The 22,309-nt window shown below is 48.1% G+C and overlaps 10 protein-coding genes across 10 annotated transcripts; 4 read left to right on the top strand and 6 right to left on the bottom strand.

The window, feature by feature from the left end:
• Positions 1 to 7: 7 nt before the first annotated feature.
• N7466_000087 (alpha-ketoglutarate dehydrogenase subunit KGD4) lies at positions 8 to 491 on the bottom strand (the record flags this gene model as incomplete). The annotated part of the gene is made up of 2 exons (XM_057159485.1): positions 8 to 291; positions 416 to 491. The coding sequence occupies 2 exons, from the start codon at positions 489 to 491 to the stop codon at positions 8 to 10; spliced, it is 360 nt and encodes a 119-aa protein (XP_057025733.1).
• Positions 492 to 1,557: 1,066 nt separating this feature from the next.
• N7466_000086 (mediator of RNA polymerase II transcription subunit 18) lies at positions 1,558 to 2,461 on the top strand (the record flags this gene model as incomplete). Its single annotated transcript, XM_057159484.1, has 2 exons — positions 1,558 to 2,045; positions 2,140 to 2,461. 2 exons carry the CDS (start codon positions 1,558 to 1,560, stop codon positions 2,459 to 2,461), a joined length of 810 nt encoding a protein of 269 aa, XP_057025732.1.
• Positions 2,462 to 3,579: 1,118 nt separating this feature from the next.
• N7466_000085 (putative DNA 3'-phosphatase Tpp1) lies at positions 3,580 to 5,663 on the top strand (the record flags this gene model as incomplete). Its single annotated transcript, XM_057159483.1, has 9 exons — positions 3,580 to 3,670; positions 3,737 to 3,897; positions 3,978 to 4,090; positions 4,143 to 4,448; positions 4,504 to 4,628; positions 4,698 to 4,837; positions 4,946 to 5,006; positions 5,194 to 5,339; positions 5,499 to 5,663. 9 exons carry the CDS (start codon positions 3,580 to 3,582, stop codon positions 5,661 to 5,663), a joined length of 1,308 nt encoding a protein of 435 aa, XP_057025731.1.
• Positions 5,664 to 6,400: 737 nt separating this feature from the next.
• Positions 6,401 to 7,992, bottom strand: N7466_000084 (uncharacterized protein; the record flags this gene model as incomplete). Its single annotated transcript, XM_057159482.1, has 2 exons — positions 6,401 to 7,599; positions 7,737 to 7,992. 2 exons carry the CDS (start codon positions 7,990 to 7,992, stop codon positions 6,401 to 6,403), a joined length of 1,455 nt encoding a protein of 484 aa, XP_057025730.1.
• A 2,147-nt stretch (positions 7,993 to 10,139) lies between these two features.
• Positions 10,140 to 11,369, bottom strand: N7466_000083 (polysaccharide deacetylase family protein; the record flags this gene model as incomplete). The annotated part of the gene is made up of 4 exons (XM_057159481.1): positions 10,140 to 10,281; positions 10,352 to 10,455; positions 10,548 to 11,125; positions 11,264 to 11,369. The coding sequence occupies 4 exons, from the start codon at positions 11,367 to 11,369 to the stop codon at positions 10,140 to 10,142; spliced, it is 930 nt and encodes a 309-aa protein (XP_057025729.1).
• A 704-nt stretch (positions 11,370 to 12,073) lies between these two features.
• Positions 12,074 to 13,998, bottom strand: N7466_000082 (MFS transporter; the record flags this gene model as incomplete). Its single annotated transcript, XM_057159480.1, has 6 exons — positions 12,074 to 12,306; positions 12,370 to 12,657; positions 12,725 to 13,101; positions 13,169 to 13,632; positions 13,711 to 13,762; positions 13,811 to 13,998. The coding sequence occupies 6 exons, from the start codon at positions 13,996 to 13,998 to the stop codon at positions 12,074 to 12,076; spliced, it is 1,602 nt and encodes a 533-aa protein (XP_057025728.1).
• A 459-nt stretch (positions 13,999 to 14,457) lies between these two features.
• On the bottom strand, positions 14,458 to 15,680 carry encD (Fe(2+)/2-oxoglutarate-dependent oxygenase encD; the record flags this gene model as incomplete). Its single annotated transcript, XM_057159479.1, has 3 exons — positions 14,458 to 14,805; positions 14,897 to 15,375; positions 15,455 to 15,680. 3 exons carry the CDS (start codon positions 15,678 to 15,680, stop codon positions 14,458 to 14,460), a joined length of 1,053 nt encoding a protein of 350 aa, XP_057025727.1.
• Positions 15,681 to 16,133: 453 nt separating this feature from the next.
• N7466_000080 (uncharacterized protein) lies at positions 16,134 to 17,684 on the top strand (the record flags this gene model as incomplete). The annotated part of the gene is made up of 5 exons (XM_057159478.1): positions 16,134 to 16,301; positions 16,372 to 16,398; positions 16,445 to 16,610; positions 16,720 to 17,219; positions 17,289 to 17,684. The coding sequence occupies 5 exons, from the start codon at positions 16,134 to 16,136 to the stop codon at positions 17,682 to 17,684; spliced, it is 1,257 nt and encodes a 418-aa protein (XP_057025726.1).
• A 621-nt stretch (positions 17,685 to 18,305) lies between these two features.
• N7466_000079 (uncharacterized protein) lies at positions 18,306 to 20,877 on the top strand (the record flags this gene model as incomplete). The annotated part of the gene is made up of 3 exons (XM_057159477.1): positions 18,306 to 18,513; positions 18,561 to 18,971; positions 19,028 to 20,877. Coding segments are annotated over 3 exons (2,469 nt in total), but the record flags the coding sequence as incomplete, so codon positions are not given.
• A 94-nt stretch (positions 20,878 to 20,971) lies between these two features.
• On the bottom strand, positions 20,972 to 22,250 carry N7466_000078 (alkene reductase; the record flags this gene model as incomplete). Its single annotated transcript, XM_057159476.1, has 3 exons — positions 20,972 to 21,579; positions 21,645 to 21,975; positions 22,032 to 22,250. The coding sequence occupies 3 exons, from the start codon at positions 22,248 to 22,250 to the stop codon at positions 20,972 to 20,974; spliced, it is 1,158 nt and encodes a 385-aa protein (XP_057025724.1).
• Between the last annotated feature and the right edge of the window lie 59 nt (positions 22,251 to 22,309).

The raw sequence follows: 22,309 nt of genomic DNA, 5'->3' as shown, positions 1-22,309 counted from the left end.
ATCTTATTTACGCGTACATGCTCGCGCCACCGGTCTCAATGGCCTCGATCTCAGCCTCGGTCCAAGGCAAGCGACCGAAGCGAGTGGGGAGCTCGGCACGGTCGAAGAAAGTACCAGCCTCAGCTTGGACAGGGCCAAGGGCCGCACCGGGCATGCCGCCAATGCCACCGCTGAACTGAGAGCGACCAAGAGGACCGTGCTGCTGGGCCTTTGCGCGGTAGGAAGCGAAGGAGTCAGGCAGGGCACGCTCGGGGGAAGCAGGGTGCACGCGAGGAGTGTGGTCCACGGTCTCTGGAGAAAGGATTGATGTTAGCGCGGAATTCGGGGGTTGGCAATAGCTATCGGAAGGGTTGGGAGAGCTTCGGGAGGAGCTCCTCCCGGGGGTTTAGGAGGTGGGGAGGGCATTGCCACGTACTGGGGACGGAACGCTTGCCGACGAAGCGGATCAAGGGAGTGCGGAAGGCGCTGCTGAGGGCGAAAGTGGCACGCATTTTGATAGATGTGTGGGGGTGGAGGTGGCGGTGGTAAGAGGTGTGTAGTAGTGAAGGAAGGTGGTCAATTTCACAGAGTGTGCGAAATCAATGGGGCCCGGTTGTATCCGAACTAGCCCGGGACGCGAAGAGTAGCGTAGTAGCGGACTGGTGAGTTTTTGTATGGAGGTTGGAATATGTGATATCTGGATCTCGTACAATATGGGGATATCGTGTTTTTCTTTTAGGATATTTGAGAAGGAGTGAATGGAGGGGGAAAAGAGAAAAAGATAAGGAAAAGTAAGAAATCTATGGTTTGGCTATGGACTACCGCATTGGGATGAGCCGCTCGGAGCCGATGAGGAACCGAAGTTTGAGTTGACGGTTTTTTCTGCTTTTTTCTGCTTTTTTGGTTCGTTTTGCATCTTTTGCATCTCTTTTGCTCTCTTGGAGTCACGCAATTCAGATCCATTGGCTACACTATTGGTGGCCGGCGCCGCGGAGAACGGAAAACGGCATTTCTCATATGATTGTCATCTTCTCCCCCGCACGCTATTTGGTACATTTGGCACATAATACAATTTGCCTGGTGCTTACGGACACCATTATCCGATCCTTTGCCTAATTCGATTCTTCGGTGAAGCTTCCCCGTCCCTGCGAGGATCTACCTAGTCAAAGCGCCAATTATTTTTCCCCGTGAGACGTTCTACCGCGAACTTAACGTTGGATCTTCTGCTTCTGGTTCTCCACCTGGTGTTCTTGTGTTGACATTACTATAACTTTTTTTTTCTTCTCTCTATCTTTACTCACTTGAATATTCTAATTGATTGATATAATTTATTTGGAATTGTCCAAGAGAGTAAAATATTCAAAAGAGAGAAGACCAAAAAAAAGAACAAGAGTACAAGAAAATCATATCTGTTCAATTTATTTTCTTGATTTTCCTCTGCAAGGGCACAATCTCATTACTCAATTCTTCACTGGAGTTTATGTGATCGGAATTGATAAGCTCGGATCGCCGCCACTCGAAGCTTGGACCCTGACTAACCACATCCCGACTTCGCCCGTTCCACCAATCTTCATCAAAATGCATGAGCTATTGTTGTTCGCCTCGGTCCCCGTTCATCAGCATCATGAGCTCCTTCAGCAGCTCACCGGGCTGACGGCCATGCAGCCTCGCCACGCCCTCGAGCGTCGGCTGATCTTCAAGGCCTATCGGAAACCAGGTCTGGCCACCGTTCGCACGGGGGGCAGCCAAGACCTGCAGTCAGGAGATTTGCAACGCGTCAACAAGATGCTCAATGGTGGCATGTTCTACACCCAGGTTATCGGCCCCGTCTCAGACTCCGCCTTTGGGGCCGCCCCGGCCCCGGATCCTGACACCCAAATGGCCGGCATGGATGTTTCCAAACCCACCGACCCAGTTTCATATGATTTTGACCAACAACCCTGGAAACTGGAGTTTCGAGATATTCCGGAAGCAGGAACCCGATCTGCTGTCACGGCTCGTGTCATGGCCAGCGCCTCGCTGCCGCGGGGCGATATCGTCCCCGCCATGAATGCGTGGGGCTATAGGTACGTTTCGTGGCGTGATCTTTCTTTCTTTTTATTATTAAAGTTCATAAATGTGGATCTTATGATTGTCAGATGCTAATCCAATTCTACGCAGCTTTGTGACCGAGTATGTGGTCGAGGGCGATATCTTTATCCACAAAGACATCACTATCTTCTTGCATCGGGTGCTGCATTACCCTGCTACCGACCACGAGTCCCGTGTGCCTCGGCAGCAGCTTCCCGAGTTCAAAGAAATGGCACCCCTGGAACAGACTGGGAGCTATGTGTTGCAGGCATCCATCAATGTTCAAGATGGCAGCAACCAGGAGACCATGAAGACGGCTTCCCAGCATTTGTTCGGCCTGCGAGAACAGCTCAAATCTGCTGTGAAGCTGGAGCAGGCGGATCGTCTATCACTAGATACTAGAGCCAAGTAAAGTCTTATAAGGTGTTGCATTTAGGCCCGGCTGTCATAAATACCCGGAGAGGCAGCCTCCAATGAACATTTGAAGTTTTGAGTTACATTCCAACCGACCATCTGTATAAAATTCTAGTCATTTGAAGCTGGCAGAGAGATTCCAGACTGTGTAGGGCGAATACTATTAGTGGGTACTGAGAATGCAGTGCCTATCTTACCCTGTACTAAATTTTGTGCTGTCAATAAGTTCTGGGTTTCTAATCCAGATGTCTCCTCGAGTACATGGTACATACCCATCCTACTAGTGAGTATTGAGTATGTCCCTTTCTCAATTACTTCCTGTATGCCCTGTATAACATTGAGATAATGCAATGTTGTGGTACCTCCAGATGTTCTTCCCAACATTTGAAATAACATCTTGAGTATAATACCTACTTTCTCATCAATTCCCACTCTGTTTCTTGTTAAGCGGTCCTGGGATCTCTCCCCTCTGTTACCATACCTGCCCAGGTGGACATGTCTGTGTCTTGGTATATCAAGATATACGCTGGACCTCGGGTATGATATGTGCACCGGCATTGTCGATATCTTCTCCTTCTCCCAGGCCTCCCCTCCTCCTCCTTCTTCTTTGTGCTCTGGGTTTTCTATTTTCCCTCACATTGGTCCCACGACTCTATCATGCATATACTGGCCATGGTATTTTTTGCTCTCGGCATTGTCTTAAGATTCTCCAGTCTGGTCTCACCCGCAATCCACGCAATTTGTATGACAAGTGTTGTGAACTGGTCGCATATCGAGGCAAGAGGAAATTTGTTGCTTATTCAGACAGCCATATTCTCTGAACGAATCGAAGAGAATAGACATGTTGGGCTGCTTTTGACTGAGTCTGTCAAAATAAATATTAACCAAAGTGCAGTCATTCACAATTGACCTGGAGTTGATGTATTTCGCCATTTCGGGTGATCGACCATGTGACTTCGTGAAAGGTCGCGTCGGCTGTACGCGTCGGCTCCAGATGTCCTGACATCATCTGAAAACCAGCATCATTTAACTTCAAACAAACCCTGACTATTAAGCATCCACCACTCGCCCTCAGCCCGGGCTACTTCCACCACGTCCCTTTCAAAAGCTCTCAGGATGGCCGAAGGGGGAGTCAAGCGAACCGCTTCCCCCACTCGGAGCATCTCCCCGCCTCCACTCCGCCGCAAGGTTGCGTCGGATATCAGCAGTGAGCGCATCTAGACCGATTCAACAAGCTTCCATGATACTGATAGACATATCATCTTTTCTCAAGAGCCGTCCGCTTCTTCCTTTTTCACCCCTGCCTCACAAAGGAAGCCAGCACCGATGACATGGCGGATTCTTGGGACTAGCCTCGTCATCGGCAAGCATACACCCGAAGATGTTCCCAGTACATGGTCGGAGAAAAATCGAAAGATTGCGGCATTTGATCTCGTCAGTGGCCTTCAATTTGGACTGTGACGGATCGTACAGGGCATTCGATAGTGAAGGAGTCTTGCTGATTTTGATGACAGGACTCAACGTTGATCAAGACTAAGTCGGGAAATGTCTTTCCTCGATCTGCAGATGACTGGAAATGGTGGGAAGCCACTACCACTGTCATTCTCAGGAAATTGCATGCTCAAGGGTATTCACCTCTCATCGGCAACTAAGAAGACAAAATTTCTAACATCGTCTAGATACCAACTAGTCATTTTTTCCAACCAGAAGAAAATCAGCATACAAAAGGATGTCAAAGCCGGAAAGACTGAATCAAAGAGTCTAGCAGCTTTCAAGGAGAAAATTGCGGCAATCATGTCCATTTTGAAAATCCCGATGAGCGTCTATGCCGCTACCGAGGATGATAAATACCGGAAGCCTCGAACAGGCATGTGGGAGGAATTTGTGGATGATTGGGATCTGGATGTTGTAGGTATCGACAAGGAGAACTCCATCTTTGTGGGTGATGCTGCTGGACGTCCCAAAGACCACTCTGCCTCAGATTTGTAAGGCTTCATCGAATTGCAACTGTTATCAGGACAAGTCTAATTTCTGGTATAGTGGGTTTGCGGCAAATCTCGGTTTGACCTTCCAGACGCCAGATGCATTCTTTCGAGGGTTTCCTGAAAACCCCGTTACGGTTTTCAATCCCGCCACATACACCAAGGCAGAACCAAGCGCACCTCGTATGTGATACTGCACCTACGAGTCATTCATTTCACAAACTTGCTGACAAGCTCTCACTTGCTACCTAGTCCCCCAGGCCTTTGTTCGCAAATATCCCCAAGAACTGGTCATCTTCTGTGGCAGCCCAGCATCAGGGAAATCGACCTACTACCGGAACAATCTACAGCCATTGGGCTACGAACGAGTCAATCAAGACATCCTCAAGTCGGTAAGTTAAACATGATATTAACTACAGCGTCCACGCCTTCACCTTCACCGGTTAAATTTAAACCGCTAAGGAAAAAGCCAACCAATCATCTAACCCATCACATCTTAGCGCCCAAAATGCGTCAAAGTAGCCCGTGAACACCTCGAAGCAAAGAAATCCGTCGTTATCGGTGAGTCATATACTTCCTCGGCACATGTGCCGTGCCAAACGTGCCAGTTCAGTTCAGTTCAGTTCTGTTCGGCGCGTCTCCACTCAAGCTCCAGTTGGTTGGGCACCAACATTGCTCATCGTCACCGCCAAGCTCATCACCGCCAACCATGCTTACCAACACCTCCACTAATATTGCTCCAACGCAGACAACACCAACGCAGACCTGGAGACAAGACTCGTGTGGATTACGCTAGCAAAGGAATTGGCCGTTCCGATTCGTTGCGTGCACCTTCTCTCTCCGCCCGAACTATGCAGGCACAACAATGCCGTTCGAGCTGCCAACAAAGAAATGGTACGTTTGCGTTGCGTTGCCTTGCCTTACATTACCTTACCTTGCATTTGCTTTTTTTTATTATACTTGCTGTCCTTACTGGAACCGAAGGCATTCTTTGCCTGCTTTCGGTGTTGATTCTGTGCCGTCTTCGTGTCTGACTGATTTCTTTTTGGGTAGAACCCCGAGGCGCGCACATCTCTTCCAGTGATTGCGTTTTTTGATTTTCAGCGCCGATACAAGGAGCCACGTCTCGAAGAGGGATTCGAGGATATCACCACTGTAGAGTTTCGGTTTGAGGGAACGGAGGAGGAGCGTAAGATTTGGGGTCAGTATTGGGTTTAAGGTTGCCTTGCACGTGGCAGGGACCTTGGAACCCAATTGTATTCTACTGCATATAGGCATTGATTTACATCAATAGACTAATCGCTACTCAAGCGGGAGTTCAAAGTATTGTAGGAGATAAGATGTATTGTGTACAAGATGCATCCCATCTCGAAGAGATAAAGAAATATGTATATACAAACGATTGAAAAGAAGACACGCTTTTGGCTTGATGTCTCGAAATGAAGTAGTCTAGTAGTCTATGCGATACACGTGAAATGCAAGGCTGGGTATATCGTAAAAAAAGGAACGGACGGGTCGTAAAATGCAGCCCTGGGTTGGAATGGAAAAGCATTGGGAGAGAAAAAAAGGCTCCACAAAGATCCACATGCACAACAAAAGTCATGACTCAAAATGGAAAGACGAAGGAAAGGCATGATTCGGTGCGAGATCAGTAGTCACATTATCCGGATCGTGAAGTCGTGAGTCATCAAATAATAAATCCCAAAAATTTTCAAAGAGAAAATCACAAAACAAAGAAAAAAACAAGATGGAGAGACATTATGTCATGATGGGCGGACATGATCGTCCAGAATAATATCCACGAAAATGGATATTTCTGGGCGCCGCGCTGGGTAAGTCTATAGGGTCATTATCGTAGGCGATGTCGCTCGAGGAAAAAAGCAGGAGTATAAAGCGTCAAAAGAGTCAAGCAATGAAATGAGGCCGTGAAAAAAAAGCTCGTGTTGAAGCCGAGTTTATGGGCGCGAGACGAGATCCTGGAAGAACTTGAAGAAGTTGCGCTTCTTGAGGGATTTCGTTCGACAGAATCCACGAGTCTCAGCAGCCGGGGCAACGGACATTGGGCCCACGATATCCTCGTCGCCCATTTCGGGAAACTTGTCGTTATCATGTAGGCGTGGGATCCGGACTTCCTGCTCGCAGCGGTGGAGATTTGATTGGGTCAATGTGAGAGCGACGCCGTCGATCATCTCGAGCTGATTTAGCAAGGCATCATGCTGCATTCGCCACTGGCGGTTCAGGAACTCCCATTTCTCGCCGGTAAGCTTGAAGATGTTGGACGTTGTGCCGTAGTGTTCGCCCGTGCGTACGAGGTGCTTGGCAAAGTTACAGCGGGCGAGATCCCAGTCGGCGCGGAACAGGTGGAAATTGTCCAGATTGCAAGTCGATGGCTCGTAGGGCTCCGGCTGGATGGTGAAGTTGGCGTGGCCGAGCTTATTGGCCCATTCATCGTTAGGATCCGATAGCATGAAGGGCGCGACTTCACCGGAGACGATGCGGGAAGTGGTGCTGGCTCGTGGACGGCTCATAGAGGCGATGGAGGGTCTGGATGATAGTGGCGGTGACGGGATGCCAGCGAACCGGGACTCGGAGCAGATGACGTATTTTGGCAAATCTGTCACGCTCACGTCGGCGACGGATGGGGATTGAAGTGGGGATTGAACGCGGGAGGCGATAGCGCTTGTGGGATCTTCGCCCATGAATGGGGGTAAGAGGGGAGTGGTGGCCTGGCCGTCATTGTCGTCTTGGCTCAAGCTGTTGGCGCGAGTGATGTCGATGGGGCGGGCTCCAGAATCGCTAATGCGCTCCTCGAAGATGGTACGAGCGGGGGATGGGGGAATGGAGTCGATGCGGTTGATTGGGCCCATTGTTGGACTTGTCAGGGCGGAGGAGGCCGCTGAGTTGGCACGCGAGCGTAGATCGTCCGGGAACACGTCTCGTTCGGGACTGCCTGAGGATCGTTTGGACTTCCATCTTGTTGACATGGTGGAGATGTGCGAGCTGATACGAGAGACACCCTTCATAGATAGACTATCTGATCGACGCTTCTTCGGTGAGGGCGCAAAGTCCATACCCGCATCACTCAAGTCGTAGCCATCGGAGGGGTCCATGGGGAAAGAGGGTTCTTCTGTGGACATGCCACAATCGAAATGTTCTAAGCAGGGGAAAAAACAGATGTTAATAAGAGTGAAACATTGGTTTTTGATAAAACGGTCACCTTTGCCATTGTCGCGTATACATGATGCGCGCGCAAAGGTTTTCTCCACGTTGGATTGGAAAGGAAAGACATACGGAAATATTGATCTTCCAACGAGTCGCGAGCAAGATCTTCTTCTTTGACACCGGAGAGGGGATTTCGGCTGGGACTGTCCATGGCTAATGAGGGGACCAAGGATGAGACCGAACTGGAGACGCGATTGTGACCGGTGGCAGAGAACAAAGAAAAGGCCGGCGAGGCCGGAGCAGATGTATTGCTCAGAGATGGGAGGCGGGAGTCCACGGTGTCGAAGGAATCTCGCGCGTCGATGAAGTGAGACAGTTTATGCATTGCGAATCCGCAACAGATTGCGTAGTTGGTATGTCGGTGGATTGTCGTAGCATCAGGAAACCCGGCGCAATATGAGTAAAGGGACAAGGGTAAGCGGTGTGATGGAGAGTTCGGGGGAACCGGAATGAAGAGAGCGAAGTGAGTTGGCTGGGCAGGAATTGGCAGAACTGGCAGGAACTGGCAGAAATGGCAGAAATGGCAGAAATGGCGCTGCAGTGGCAGAAATGGGGTTCGCTATCGGCAAACGGGCGGGTGATAATGCGCCTGACAAGGAACGACCCTGGTGTGACCAAAAATATCCAGGTATTTCGTTCGTTGTATTGCGTATTTTTTTTTTTTCTCTCTATGGCCCGAGATTTCTTTTTTTTTTTCTAAATTTTTCTAAAAAAAAAAAAAAGAATCCCTGTGAGAAATAGATTAAGAGAAGAAAAAAGGCGTTGGGGGCGAGTACGAAGAGGCAACGGTCAAGGTTAGTTAAGAAAGGACGCTAAAAAAATTGGCAAACAGTCATAAATCGCAGGGATTTTGGTTAAAGAAAAAGACCCAAACACCGACTCCGCTCAGTTCCGGTGGTTGACAGGCAAGCTCAACCACGGTTACTGCTTTTTCTTCTATGGTTCAAGTGTCTTCTATGGAATTCCACTTCCATTCTATCTTTCTCTTTCTACTCCAGTTGTCTACTGAAGTATTTACTATACTGTGTACCTTACTCCAGGGTGTACTCTGAATAGTTTTGAATTATAACCCTAATGGATTACACGGATTTACTGTGTGACCAAGCCCCTCCCGAACCCTTTTTTACCCCATTTTTTTTTAATAATTTTTTTTTTCGATAACATTCTACTCAACGAAAGTCCGTTTGAATCGGAAATGAGGAGTTTAGTCAAAGTTTTCTATGTGTGCGAGATCGGCATGTGTCTAGATCCCAAATGCCAGGGCCGGTGGAGTGCCTGGGGAGGGAACTTTGAGAGAGGGGATTCATGTGGGGTCCCTTCTGCTTATGATGCAATCTGACCCATCCATTTCTTCCTTTCTCCCTTGTTTTTCTACGGTGATCTCTACTTTGTTTAGCTACTCACTTTCTTTATTCTTTAATTTTTTTTGGCTGAACTTCTCTCTAGGGAAAGCATCTTCCCGTCAAAAGAAAGAAACAAAAACCCAAATGAGGACACACAGGGGCTGAGCAACCGTTGCCAGACCATCAGAACCTTAGGGACAAGGACAGGACAAAAGGACTGGAAGATTAATTGAATGTCGCACGGTTCGCCTTTACACAAGTCTAGATCGGACTTTGTACTCTATTATACTCCCAATACGATGATAATCTATATTATGATCTTTGTCTTTTGGATGAATCCCTGTAATCCGTATAAACCTCCATAGAAATTCAGTTGGGGGTAACATGGTCCGTAACAGAGTAGTAACATGGTCAGTTCTGCCGACGTCAGGTCCACATGGAAAGAACCACAAACGGTTTTGCAATTTGTGCTTCGGGAAACTCGGGGAACAACTGCGATCATCTCTGATTGGAGAGTCTCTGCCCTGTTTTGTTGGGTCCTTGCGGGAGGCGAAGGGGCAAAGGTTGTTGGTACCGTGGCTTCCGTCCGGTCGTACTCCGGTCGGTTAACACTCTCGGTTCTTTGAAAAAAGAAGGCGCATCAGGTGTCACTTGGGAGTTTTTATTTTTTATTTTTTTTCACTTTGATTTATCACATCTCTAACAGTTTTCTTCTCTGTGTTAGCCTCGATCCTTATTCCAGTAGTCTCGATCATTCCCGTGAAAAGCAGGGTCAAAAGGGCCAAAACGGGCCGATCACCCAAATTTTCAGGTCATGGAAAGGGCTTGGTCATCGCTTCCCCGACCAATCAGAAGACAGGATTCTCAAAGAATAAACCTAATCAAGTGGAGAAAGTCACATGTTAAACAAAGAGAACAAACAGAACAAACACAAAACACATTGATTAATAATTATCAATGAAAAAGCCTCTCAAGCATACTGTATACTAGCAGTTGATATAACCCTAATCATTTCTAATCATTTCTAATCATCTCTGATTCACTTTCTAGTCCACATCACAATCGGGATTCAGCCTGAATTAAAGAAGACAAATACACTCGAGTCAAAAATATGAATTTGTAACTAAACTCATTCTTTCTGAAGAATACTCCCCGGCGCCGCCGGCATCACCGCACCCTCGGGTGGTTGATTCTTGCTCTTAAACTCATCACACATCTGTTCGAATGTCACCCATTCCACCCCTTCATGCTTGTTGATATGTTCAATAATCCTGTCCAGATGTCAGCTTCTAATCCATGTACCCCCTACCCCACCAGACTCTTGAAAGCCCCTCGTCTTACCTCTCGTGCATAAGTAACACATGCGGCCGGCCAGATACATCCGGATGAATCGTCATCGGGAAGACAAACTCATCATACTCACGGTAGAAATAATCAAAATGATCCTGTGAGAGAAAAAAAAAAGTATCTCAAGTCAACCCCGACCAAGTAAAGTAGCAAAAAAGTACAATCCATCAAAACTCGCCATGTAACTCACCTTCCAAATATCCTCCACATCCCTCGGATTCACCCACCCATGACTATTCGCCGAATTCTTAATAAACATCATCGGCGGCAAATCATCAATGTACCAACTCCCCGGAATCTCAACTAATCCCGTCGTCTGCCCCCGCTCCAACGGCTTCATCCACGTCTCCGCCTTCTGGCTGTAATCAATCTTCGTCCAAGTATCTCCCGTCCGCAACCAATACATCTGGCAATCCTCATGCGACATCGAATGGTCGTACTCAATCCCATACGCCAGCAGCTGGTCCACCATCTCCGAACTGGCTTCCCACCACGGCGCTACAATGCCCCGCGGCGGCTTGCCGCAGAAATCAGTCAGTAGTTTGTACGTCTTGTCGAGGATGTCGCGTTGCTGTTCCTCGCTCATGCAGGTCGGGTTCTCGTGCGTATATCCGTGTAGTCCGATCTCGTGGCCTTGGTCGCGCACTTGGGCGCATTCTTCCGGGAATGTCTCCAGCGAGTGCCCGGGGATGAACCAGGTCGCTTTGATGTTGTATTTGGAGAAGAGCTTGAGGAGGCGCGGAGTGCCGATGTGTCCGGCCCAGAGACCTAGTGGGGGGCTAGTTAGTAGTGATCAAGTATTGGTTTCATCTGGTTTTCTTTTTCTTCTTTTCGTAATCGTGAAAGTGAAAGTGAAAGTGAACATAAGTGGAATGAGGTGAAGTGTTGGGGATCGGGTGTATATACCTCGGCTGATATCATTGACGCTGTCTTCACCACCGTAAGAACCCAGCCATCCAGCTACTGCGTCGATATCCACGCCGTATCCAACGAGAACGCGCTTTTTGCCCATTTTGACCTGATGTTGAGGTTGCAATCGGAGAGGAAGTGTAGTCAGATATAGTCGATGGTGGCTCTGCAGTCCAATCGTAAGATTAAATAGGAAACAAAGTTCTCTGAGGATCAATTGCTTTCTAATAATGCGATTCGGGGTCACTCAAGATAAAGAGGGGGTGAGGGGTTGCGAGGTCGGCTATCGAGCTTTCCCCCCATGATTGGAGTCGCTATATCAAGGGTGGGGGTTGGTGCAGCGTGCATGCATAACCGCAGTGCTGTTTTTTGGCGGACTTATGGACCAGAAGATTTAAGTTGAACACATGGAATGCGAATCAAGATTAGGCTTGAGATTGAGTCCGATACTGGGTTTTCTATACGAATCGTTAGGATCACCGCGGCTTCCCTTCATAGATATCAGATGACCTTCCAAATGAAAGAGTGGGAGCAAGATTTTATCGTAGAGAGCGTACAAGTGGGATCGAGTGGACTATGTGGGAATAATTGTCCTCATCTTCCTACAAATTTCGATTTTAAATTATAAGAACTATCGTTGATGGAAACAGGTCACTCAATTACTCCCAGCCCTGGAGACATGTTACAGAAAGGCATTATGTTGAGTATTATTTACAATCCGGATGTCAATTCCACATAACCACTGAGAAAATTCATGCATACTAGTAGACATGAAACACGTATATGTATATACATAATCCATCCTCCTTACAGCGCATCGTGCCCATGGGTTTCATACGGTATACCCAGACAGTAGATACCAACAAGAACCCACAACGAGGCACTGACATAGATAGGCGCACTGGAAAACCCAGTTTGCGACGAGATCAAACTCGCCACAAGACCCCCAAATCGCAACAAAGCAGCAGCAGTACCTACTCCGGTCCCACGATGCGGAGCTGGGAATGACTCTGGGGTAAAGGCATACATGATTGCGTACTCTGTAGATAGTTGTTAGTCAATGAACTTCATTCAGGTATTCTTTCTCCTGAAAATGAACTCACCAAAGTTGGCCAGAAGGACTGTGACACACGAAAATGCCAAGCTCGATGTCGGATTGCTCACGCCCACATAGGCAAATAGGAATACGGCTGTCACCACTGCCGATAGACCCATCATCCATCGTCTCCCGAGACGGGTGTTCACGGATACGGCTGCAGATAGAGGTCCGATGATCCCCACCGCTGATTCAATGCAGTAGTCACGATATGTCGAGCTGAGGGACGAATCTGAAGTGAACTTTGTAGCCAGATACGACGGCAGGAAGTTGAAGTATAGTGGATATGCGATGCCTGGAAATAATGTATGTCAACTTCATGGTTTAGAAAAATAGTGCTTGTGATAGAAATGAAAACTAACCAACAGTCAGCCATACGGCCCAGATGATGATGGTCTGCCGCGCGAGTTTGCGTGTTGCGAATAGACCCCGATAATGCTTTCCTTTGAACGCATCCATATTCTCGAAGATGATCTCTTTGGCGGAGAGTTTTGTGTGGATCTCCTCTTCGTTTATTGTTACTACCATGCCCAGTCGAGCATCGATCTCGCGGAACATGCCGATGGTTAGTATCTCGGGTTTGCCGTTCTGTCTTGCGACGTAGTTCACGGCATCTACGGCATCTTTATCTCGTCCCTGGGAGAGAAGGTATCTGGGTGTCTCGGGGAGTTTGAATAGGAACATGCGGACAAATGTGAAAACAAGGGAGAGACCTCCGAGCGTGATCATCGTGTATCTCCTAAGTAGTAAAAGTTAAGACCGTGACTGATCAAAGAGAAAGGTAGATTTCAAAGATCTTCACATACCATCCCATATTTTCGCTACGAGAGCATGTCTCCGGAGTTGCATCTGTCGGACAGCTAAAATTGGCCAGAAAAACCCATGCCAGTAAGGAGACAATCAACTGGCCGAGATTCCACCATGCAGAAAGGGCCGTGAGAAGGTATTGGTGACTCCCTGGAACGAACTCCAAGAATATCATTGAATCCACGGGCACGTTGCCTCCGGCCGCGGTACCTATAACAGCCCAAAACGCACTGAACGCGATGAAATTCGTCGCTCCGGCAGTGGCACACAGGAATATACCGGCGATGAGAAGCGTGCAGTTGAAGGCAGGCTTACGCCCGATCAGATCGCTCGAGAGACCCCAGAACGAGGCCCCGAGAATCAGACCGACGTAATAAGCGACGGAGCTGTAGCTTACTTTGGTGATGTCCGAGAATTCTTGCTCGATGGGGGGCTGGACGCTGCCGATTCCTTGGGATGCAAACTAGATGGAAAAGAGGTTTGTTAGATTGATGTTAAATGAGGTTGAAATATTTCTCATGGTGTTAATGGAAGCACGTACGTTGTCCACGATCCAACCAAATCCAGTCACCACGAAAAGCTTCCATTGGAATCTGATTTCGTTAGATCTTCTCTATAACTGCGTGTAGACAGAAGCCTACCTTCCCATGCCGATCTCTTCCATGCATTTACCTACCAGCTCCGATTTGAGCCGGTAGGCCTGTGTAGTAGAAGAGCCATAAAACTGCTCGACTTCGCAGTCATCGAGAGCAATGACCTTTCCCGTATCTTCATCTGGATGAATATCCGGGCCAGCAGAGCTTTTCTTTTCATGATGTATTTCGTCCATTGTAAAGTTGACGATGAAGGGCTTCTGCTGCTAAACCAGCTCTGCTCATATACCCCCTTGCCTGCACGGGTTAGGGCTGGAGGCCATGCTGACATTTAGCATCGACCAATAGAAACCAGACTAATGCGGCAGCTTAGATTGATAGCAAAGGTGGGCGAGATGCGATATGATGGCCTGATCCCCCACTTTTGGCGTTTTGAGTGAGGGAGTTTGAGGCCAGCAGCCGGGACTCGCGAGCTTGGACCAAAGGGTGTTCAATGTAGACGCCAGAGGCGGAGGTTTGTGTCAATCTACAAGCAGACTTTCCGTCTAGCTTCGTAAGTCGAATACCATGGGAGTAGAGATAGTGGAAGAATGATATTCAATTGACCAGCCAGTACACAGTTCGGTGCAAAGTAGATACAGAAAATAGTAATAGGTACATAAAATGACTTGGCTTGACTTGTAGAACGCCCGAATCTACGCCCCAACTGCGCCAACCGTAGCCACGGCAGGCATCTTCTGAACCACCTTCGTCTCCATCTCTTTCTTGTACTTCTCCGCACGCCCATAGCTCTCTTTATACGATGCAGTCACCATATCCTGAACAGTAATAGCTGGATATTTTGCATCCTCGCCCGACTCGCGACAATTCGGCAAGCACTCGCAAAGATAATCCGGATTTCCGCTGAAGAAGAACGGAATCGAGTACCTCTCATTGCCAGACTTGTTGATCACGCGATGGGTATTTGATTTGTATTTATCATTCGCCATGCGCATAAACAGATTTCCCAGATTCACGACATACGCACCGGGAACGGGTTTAACCTAAAACATCCCGTCATTAAAATCCGCGCATTTATCCGAAAAAGAAAAGTTTGGAAAAAAAAGAGAAACTGGAAAAACCGGAAAAACTCACATCAAGCCATTCTCCTGTCGGAGCATCCAAAACTTGAAGACCATCCACCTCATCCTGTAGGAGCAAAGTGACGCAGCCAAAATCCGTGTGCGCTCCGATCCCGCGATTCAATTTTTCGTCTTCGTCCTTGGGTTGTGCGGGATAGTGTAGGTAGCGCATTGTCGCGACAGCGCCATCGGTCAGAGGATCGAAGTAGCTGGATTCCACGCCCAGAGTCAATGCCAGAACGGCAAGGACGTCCTTGGCCAGTTCGTATACCGCGTGGTAGTACTCCATTGTTGTCTTCTGGAATTCGTCGGTGTCGGGGACGGTTCGCGGCCACTGGTTAGGTCCGCTGTTTAATTTCTTCTGTAGGAAATATGGGTGGTCCTCGGGGATTTCTTCGCCGATGTAGAGGCCTTCCTTGAGCTCGGGGCCGGTGCCCACTTCGAGCATTTGCGATCGGAGGAGTTCGTAGCCGCGATTGAATGAGTTCAGATCTGTGCTCGACCGTCAGATTATCTTGAACATTGGACATGAAAAAGAGTTTGAAGATAGGGAGGGGAATTTTGGACTCACTTTTGTCAATTTGGAGCTTCTCTTCTAACGGCAAGTCGAAGAATCTTCGGGAGCAATTCATTACGCGCTGTTGCAATTCCAATGGGACGCGGTGGCCGGTGATTTGGAAAAACCCGTTGTAGTGACAGCATTTGCGAACTTCTTCGACCAATCTGGTCTTTGCTTCGCCATCTTCGCCGTAAATTGGAGAAAAGTCCAGGATTGGGGGAGCGGATGGAATCGACATGGTGGTTATTCAGAGATTTGCTTCTGTTTTTCGCGTCTCAACGTGCTTGAACATCGTTGACTTGGAATATATCTTCTGCCAAGCTCCAATGGCAGCTTCCGGACATCCTCAGATCGGATAGAATGCCGAATTGTTGCCATCATTGAATTTTGCCCATCTGTAGTCGAGGCCAAATTGTCAAAAGTGGGGGCTCGGATCTCAAAGATGGGGGATCAGCTGTGATAAGAGGATCTGCGGGGAAAACGGGAAAAGGCCAGAAGAGTCTGTAGTGCTATCGTGCTGACAGCTGATCATACATCGAATTGGTTGTAGTCTCGATAAACATAATGTAGACAATGTACAAAGTGAACAATTCAACGAGAATGTGTTGTTCTGAGTTAAGGTATGCAAGGGGGCCTATAAAATATGTTACCTCAGGCCACAGAGCGTTGAACTGTCCTGACACATGCATTAATGATCCTGGGCAACATGGCCGACAAAACCAAAGCAGAATTGATGGTCGAGCCTCAAGAATTGCAAATCAAAATCGATATGGGGGAGAGTGCTGTGTATGTGGATGAGGAGGCCGAACGGCTTTATCGTAAAAAAGTTGACTTCTGGGTGTTGCCTCTTCTTTGCTTGGTGAGTGAGAGAGACCGTGGTTACTTTTGCCACTTCGAGACTCGGTATCGAATTAACTGACCATCTGCAGATGTACTTCTTCGACTGTATGGATCGAGTAAGTAAATCATTTCCATCTTGAATCCCAGGCTAATAGACCCCAGAGTAATCTAGCAAATGCTAAAACTGATGGCCTGGACGAAGACCTACATTTCAAAGGAAACGACTATTCCCTTCTCATTCTACTATTCTATATTCCATTTGGCCTATTTAATCTCCCATGGAATCTCTTGATCAAACGCTACTCGGGTCGAATGATGCTTTCGTCCAGTTAGTCCCCCCAAATCAGGTCGTGGTAACCTCCACGGTAATCCTGCTGACCATGTTTCTCACCAAGTGTCCGTTGTTTGGGGAATTCTCGCTCTCTGTCAATGCGCAGCCAAAGATTTCGGTTCCCTCCTTTCGATTCGAATCATTCTGGGCGTCTTTGAAGCCGGGTTCTTTGCAGGCGCCACCTTTTACATGACCTTGTTCTATACCCGCGGAGAAATGGGATTTCGACTGGCAATCATGCAATCGTTTGCAGTCCTAGCCTCTGCTTTCAGTGGTCTGATCTCGTTTGGCGTGTTTCAAATCAACAATTCGGCGGTGAAGGGGTGGCAGTGGCTGTTCATCATTGAGGGCAGTATGACCCTGATCGCTGGCATTACTGGATTTTTCTTGTTACCAGATGCTCCACAGACAGCCTGGTTTTTGGATGATCGGGAGAAAAAAGCAGCCATTGCTCGATCGCTTCGTGATTCGTCATCGGAGATTTCCACGGGGTTTGACTGGAAGGCTTGTTGTCAAACGTGGAATACCTGGCAGTTCCCCGTTTGGTGTGTTATCACGTTTACCTATCCCGTTGCCTATGCGACTGCCATGAACTTTTTCCCTTTGGTGAGTCTCTCTACCATCGCCCATGACTATCCATGTTTAATCAACAACTAATTACTGGAACTGTTGCAGATTGTTGAGCGCCTGGGATTCTCTACCGTCAAAACCAACCTGTGGACAGTTGCACCAAACCTTGTCGGTGCAGTGGTGCTACTATGTGTTGCCAAATCGTCTGATTTCTTCCGAGAGAGAACAGTTCATATTGTGTTTTCCTTGACCATTTCTCTGGTCGGAATGGTGATCCTGGCTGCGATCGACGTTCTTAACAATAAGGGAGTAGCTTACTTTGCTTGTTTCTTGATGGCTGCGGGCGCTTATATCCCATCATGCCTGGTACATGCTTGGCATAATAACAATAATGTCAACGAGAACTCTCGGGCGGCCAACACGGGTTTCTTCGTTGGGCTGGGCAACTTGGCGGGGATTTTGAGTGCAGCGACGTTTCGGACCCAATATGCACCCAAGTGAGTTTCACCAATCATTGAAGATTACCAGTTGAAGGTGGACTAGAGTCACGCAATTGCTAACTCTGCTCAGGTATATACCCACTCTGATCGCTACTTGCTGTTGTAATGCTGTTTGTATTGTTTTTGTCTCGGGATTAGGGTTATGGATGCGATTTGAGAATCGCCGTCGTGATCGAGAACAAGGTCTTAGACTACGAGAGCACGAAGTTGACACAAGCCAGCTTCAAGATGGGGTTCATAGTTTGGAGTGGCGATATTTCCTTTAGTTGATTTACTCAAATCAATGTATTCTCTTTTTTGAGATTTCATATACCCAAGCTAAACATTTGACATGTTATATGCAAAAGGTGATCTACTCGCCTCACGTTAAGATTCATACACCGCTACAACTGCATTTCCGAGGTATTCCCACTGGAGACTTTGATGCAATACATATCAGGTGACCCAAGTACCTCCTCGCAATTGGACTAGATCCTTCATGAATTATTATCAAGTGATTGGGTATTGGTCATGCGAAAAGATAGGAAAAGAAATACACTAGAGTCATTCTAATTCTTAGCTTCCCCCGCATCCTTATCAGTGACATCGGGCTTTACTCCGACATTATTATTTACCCCCCAGCACTTCCAAGGTCGAGATCTCGACGATTTTATCGTCAATTTGTGCAATTATCTTCACTATGAAGGCTCATGCGTGTCAATATCCCAGTTGCAGCAAAAGCTTCACCCGCGCTGAACATCTCCGTCGACATGCGCTTAATCATGAGCAACCACGTCTTGGTTTTACCTGTGATCGCTGCTCTGTGCATTTTCAGCGACCGGACTTATTAGGTGAGATTAGATTTGAGTATTCCATGGAACTCTTGCTAATCATTCAGAACGGCATATGGAACGACATAGCAAACGAGACGCCGAGGCAGGGGGACCCGGACTAGGCGTACTGAAGACCCGCAAAAGGACCCGCAGAGCTGGCGACGGGACAATTGTTGTACGTCCGTCGCAGCGAGAGATGCGATCGGCGGTTAGATCTTCGACCTCGACGACCAGTTCCGATCGGGGGTGGACGGAGGAAGAAGAAGATTTCGTGAATCATGCACCTCTTTCACCTCCCGGTTCTGGGACGGATCTGACTTCGCTCTCTATGGACGAGAATGATCAGTTCCTAGCGCCCATGATGCCTGGAGGTCCATTTGAGCCATATGTTGAGCCTATTCCTGGCCAATTCGACGCGGCGGACGGGTCATACAACGTTGGCGACGGAATGGGTGATTTGTTTGGTATGGACACAGGTATGAGCTTGGTTGCCAGATCTTGGAACTCTGGATCTCATAACTAATTAATACAGCAACCGATTTCAATCTCCCATTTGCAGCCACCTGCAACTATAATTGGTTGTTCGATGTCGCCTCTCTCGATGACGCTTTTCATGATCTCGACTTCCCATTAGGATTCGAAACAGAGACTTTCGCAGACGGCATGGAATCAGTGAATACCCAGGAAATTAATAAAAACGATGGCCCGTCCGCATTGCTTGAGGTTGCTTCAATGATGGATAGAATGCAAAGTTTACAAGAAACAATGCCTTCGGTTGCACCGGAACTCGTGGAGATGGATTGGATGTCTGGGGCATCCTATCTGGGGTCAAATCCGCCTCAGCACTTGCCACGAGTTAACGAGGACGCTAGAGCTGGGATTTTGTCCATCGTGGCTCAAACACACCCCATGGGCATTGATGGGCAGCCAATGGCTCTAGATTCTCCACTCCTGACATTAAACGCGCTGCAGAGCTACTGTGACTTATTCTTCACTCGCTTCAATGCCACATATCCACTTGTTCATCAACCGACATTTAACCCCAGCGTCGTCGATCCAGTTCTTCTTGCAGCAATCCTATTCATGGGAGCTACGTACAGTACGCGGGAAGCGCACCAACTGGCGGTAGGAATTCATGACAAGCTCCGAATTCAACTTCTGGGACATTCAGAATTTTCGCCTCAACCTGCTTTATGGGTCTTGCAAAGCATGCTTCTGATTGATTGTTTTGGGAAAATGAGGGCTGGCCCAAAGCAGCGAGAGAATGCACAACTTTATCACTGTGTATTGATTAAACTCATTCGCCGCAGTACCTGTTGCAGCATCCAAGATTCGCCGCTAGCTCAATCGGAAGACTTGGAGCACGCATGGCGACAGGCAATGGATCTTGAGCAGAGGAAGCGCTTGGCAATGCATTGTTTTATGTGGGATACCCAGCATGCGGTTTTATTCTCCCAGTCTCTGTGCATGTCCGCATTTGAGATTAGGTCGTCCCTGCCTTGCAGTAGCGCTGCATGGGAAGCATCCTCGGCTCACGAGTGGGCCCAATTATCTGCTCGTGAAACAACTCGTCCCTTTCTGACGGTACTTAAGGGGTATATCACTACAGGAGCAGTTCCTCGTCCTCGCGATTTGAATGTTTTTGCCCGCTCTGTCATCCTTCACGGATTGATGTCAGTATCGGCTGATCTAAAGCGCCGAGACCAGACTACACTGCGATCAGAAACCCCTGAGAAAGTGGGGGCCTGGGTCCCACGTATGAGCCGCTCATACGATCTATGGAAAGTGGACTTTGATGCAGATTGTCTAGCAATGAAATTATCCCAGACTGCCGATCAACGTCGTTTCACCGGGCTCAAAGTGGCATCACATGCCCTCTATCATGCTGCCTGTCTTGCTTTGAACGTGGAAATCTTGGACTTGCAGATTGTTGCTGGTGCGACCAATATTTTAGGACGCCCTGTCACTCCGGCGGATCAGTCACGATCTCAGAGGAGTATTCTTCGCTGGTTACATGAGGAGTCGAGTGCATCGTGGGATGCAGCGCGTCATTCATCAACCCTACTCCAGGATGCTGTCTTGAGTCTTAATGACTGGAATCAGACTGATGCTTTCCATTTCCCGTGGTGCTTGTATCTGGCTACTCTGAACTGCTGGATCTTCCATCGTGGAATGGATTTGTCGGCTTCTGAGCACCGGATTACCACGGATCTGTCTTCGTTGATCGTGATGATGACCAATTGTCCCAACGAGACAGAATTGGCCGCCTTATCGGGCAGATATGACCCCAAGCCATTAGCAGTGGCAATGGCACAGCAGTTGGCGACTGTTAGGTGGGCAGTAGTGCATGACGCAATGAAAGTCTTGATGAACTTGTCCTGATATTGTACCTGTTAAATATTGCTTGTTTTTATGTATAGCTCAAAATCAATTATATACCGAGTCACCTTTACAGTGCTGTATACCCAATGTCTCTCTAATTACTGTAGAAAGGATAGTCGGTATAGCCCTTTTCAGCAGGATCAGCCCCATAGAAGGTAGTCCGATCATACGGATTCAATGGCAGTCCCTCCTTCAACCGCTTGGGCAGATCAGGGTTGGAAATAAAGTACCGACCAAAAACCACCGCATCTGCCCCGTCATTCAAGACTTTCGGACCAGCATTCTCCACACTGAAGTTTCCAGCTGCCAGAAAAGCGATACTCCCCTTCTTCAAAACCGGCCTGAATACATCCAAAGACGGCTTGTCCTCAGTCAAAGATTCAATCTTGGCACTCTCATCTAACACCTCGTCGAATCTAGGCTCAACCATGTGCACATAGATTGGCTTTGACTCAGCGGGTAGACTGGCGATTGTGGAGCAAAGAGCAAACCAGTTTGCGTTTGGACTAGAATCACGAGTGTCTTGGAAATAATTGTAAGGCGACAGCCGGATGCCGACACGCTCAGCCCCGATAGCAGAGCTAACTTCCTTGATGACCTCAATGATGAGTCGGGAACGCTTCTCAATGGATCCTCCGTAATCATCCGTACGGTTGTTGACGTTATCGTGGAGGAATTGGTCTAGAAGATACCCATTCGCGGCTTTGCAGTACCAGTCAGTATCGCTAGAAAACTCTGTAATCGATTTCTCGTCTTTCTTATCTTACCGTGAATTTCCACACCATCGAATCCTGCTTCCATCGCTCTCTTCGCTGCTGCACCATATTCTTTCACGACGTCCTGGATCTCCTCTACCGTCATCGGCCGTGGAGGCGAGGCCGCATACTCCGTCCCATCCATGGCGTTGCCACTGATCGGGATATCACTCGCGCCCACGGGCTGTGCCCCATCTAGAAAGGAAGGAACAGTGGCACGACCGACGTGCCATAACTGACACAGAATCAAGCCGCCTTTCGCGTGCACGGCATCGGTGATTTTCTTCCAGCCGGCAATCTGCGAGGGGGTGAAAATACCCGGGACGCCTGGATAACCCGCAGCCTGGATAATCCCAAACCATCAGCGTATGTTATGGAGAAGAAGAGATATTTGCTTACAAGTCGGCTAATTGGAGTTGCCTCTGTGAGCATTAACCCGCCCGCAGATGCGCGCTGAGAATAGTACTCAACATTCAGATCGTTGGGGACAAACACACCATCAGACTCCTTGGTAGCTCGCATACGAGTACAAGGGGCCTGAACGACACGGTGTTGAAGAGAGAGTGCCCCCAAGCGAAGGGGCTGGAAAAGAGGTCCAATAACGTCGACTGATCCCATTGTGTGTTTTGTTATTTATTTCGATTCTTCTTTGTTCTATTGCAGGCATTGCCATTTCT

Source organism: Penicillium verhagenii, assembly GCF_028828195.1.
Source record: "Penicillium verhagenii strain IBT 33310 chromosome Unknown utg000002l_segment0_segment0, whole genome shotgun sequence".
Classification (NCBI taxonomy): Eukaryota; Fungi; Ascomycota; class Eurotiomycetes; order Eurotiales; family Aspergillaceae; genus Penicillium; species Penicillium verhagenii.
Note: the sequence above shows the minus strand (reverse complement) of the source record. Positions and strands in the feature narration are given on the sequence as shown.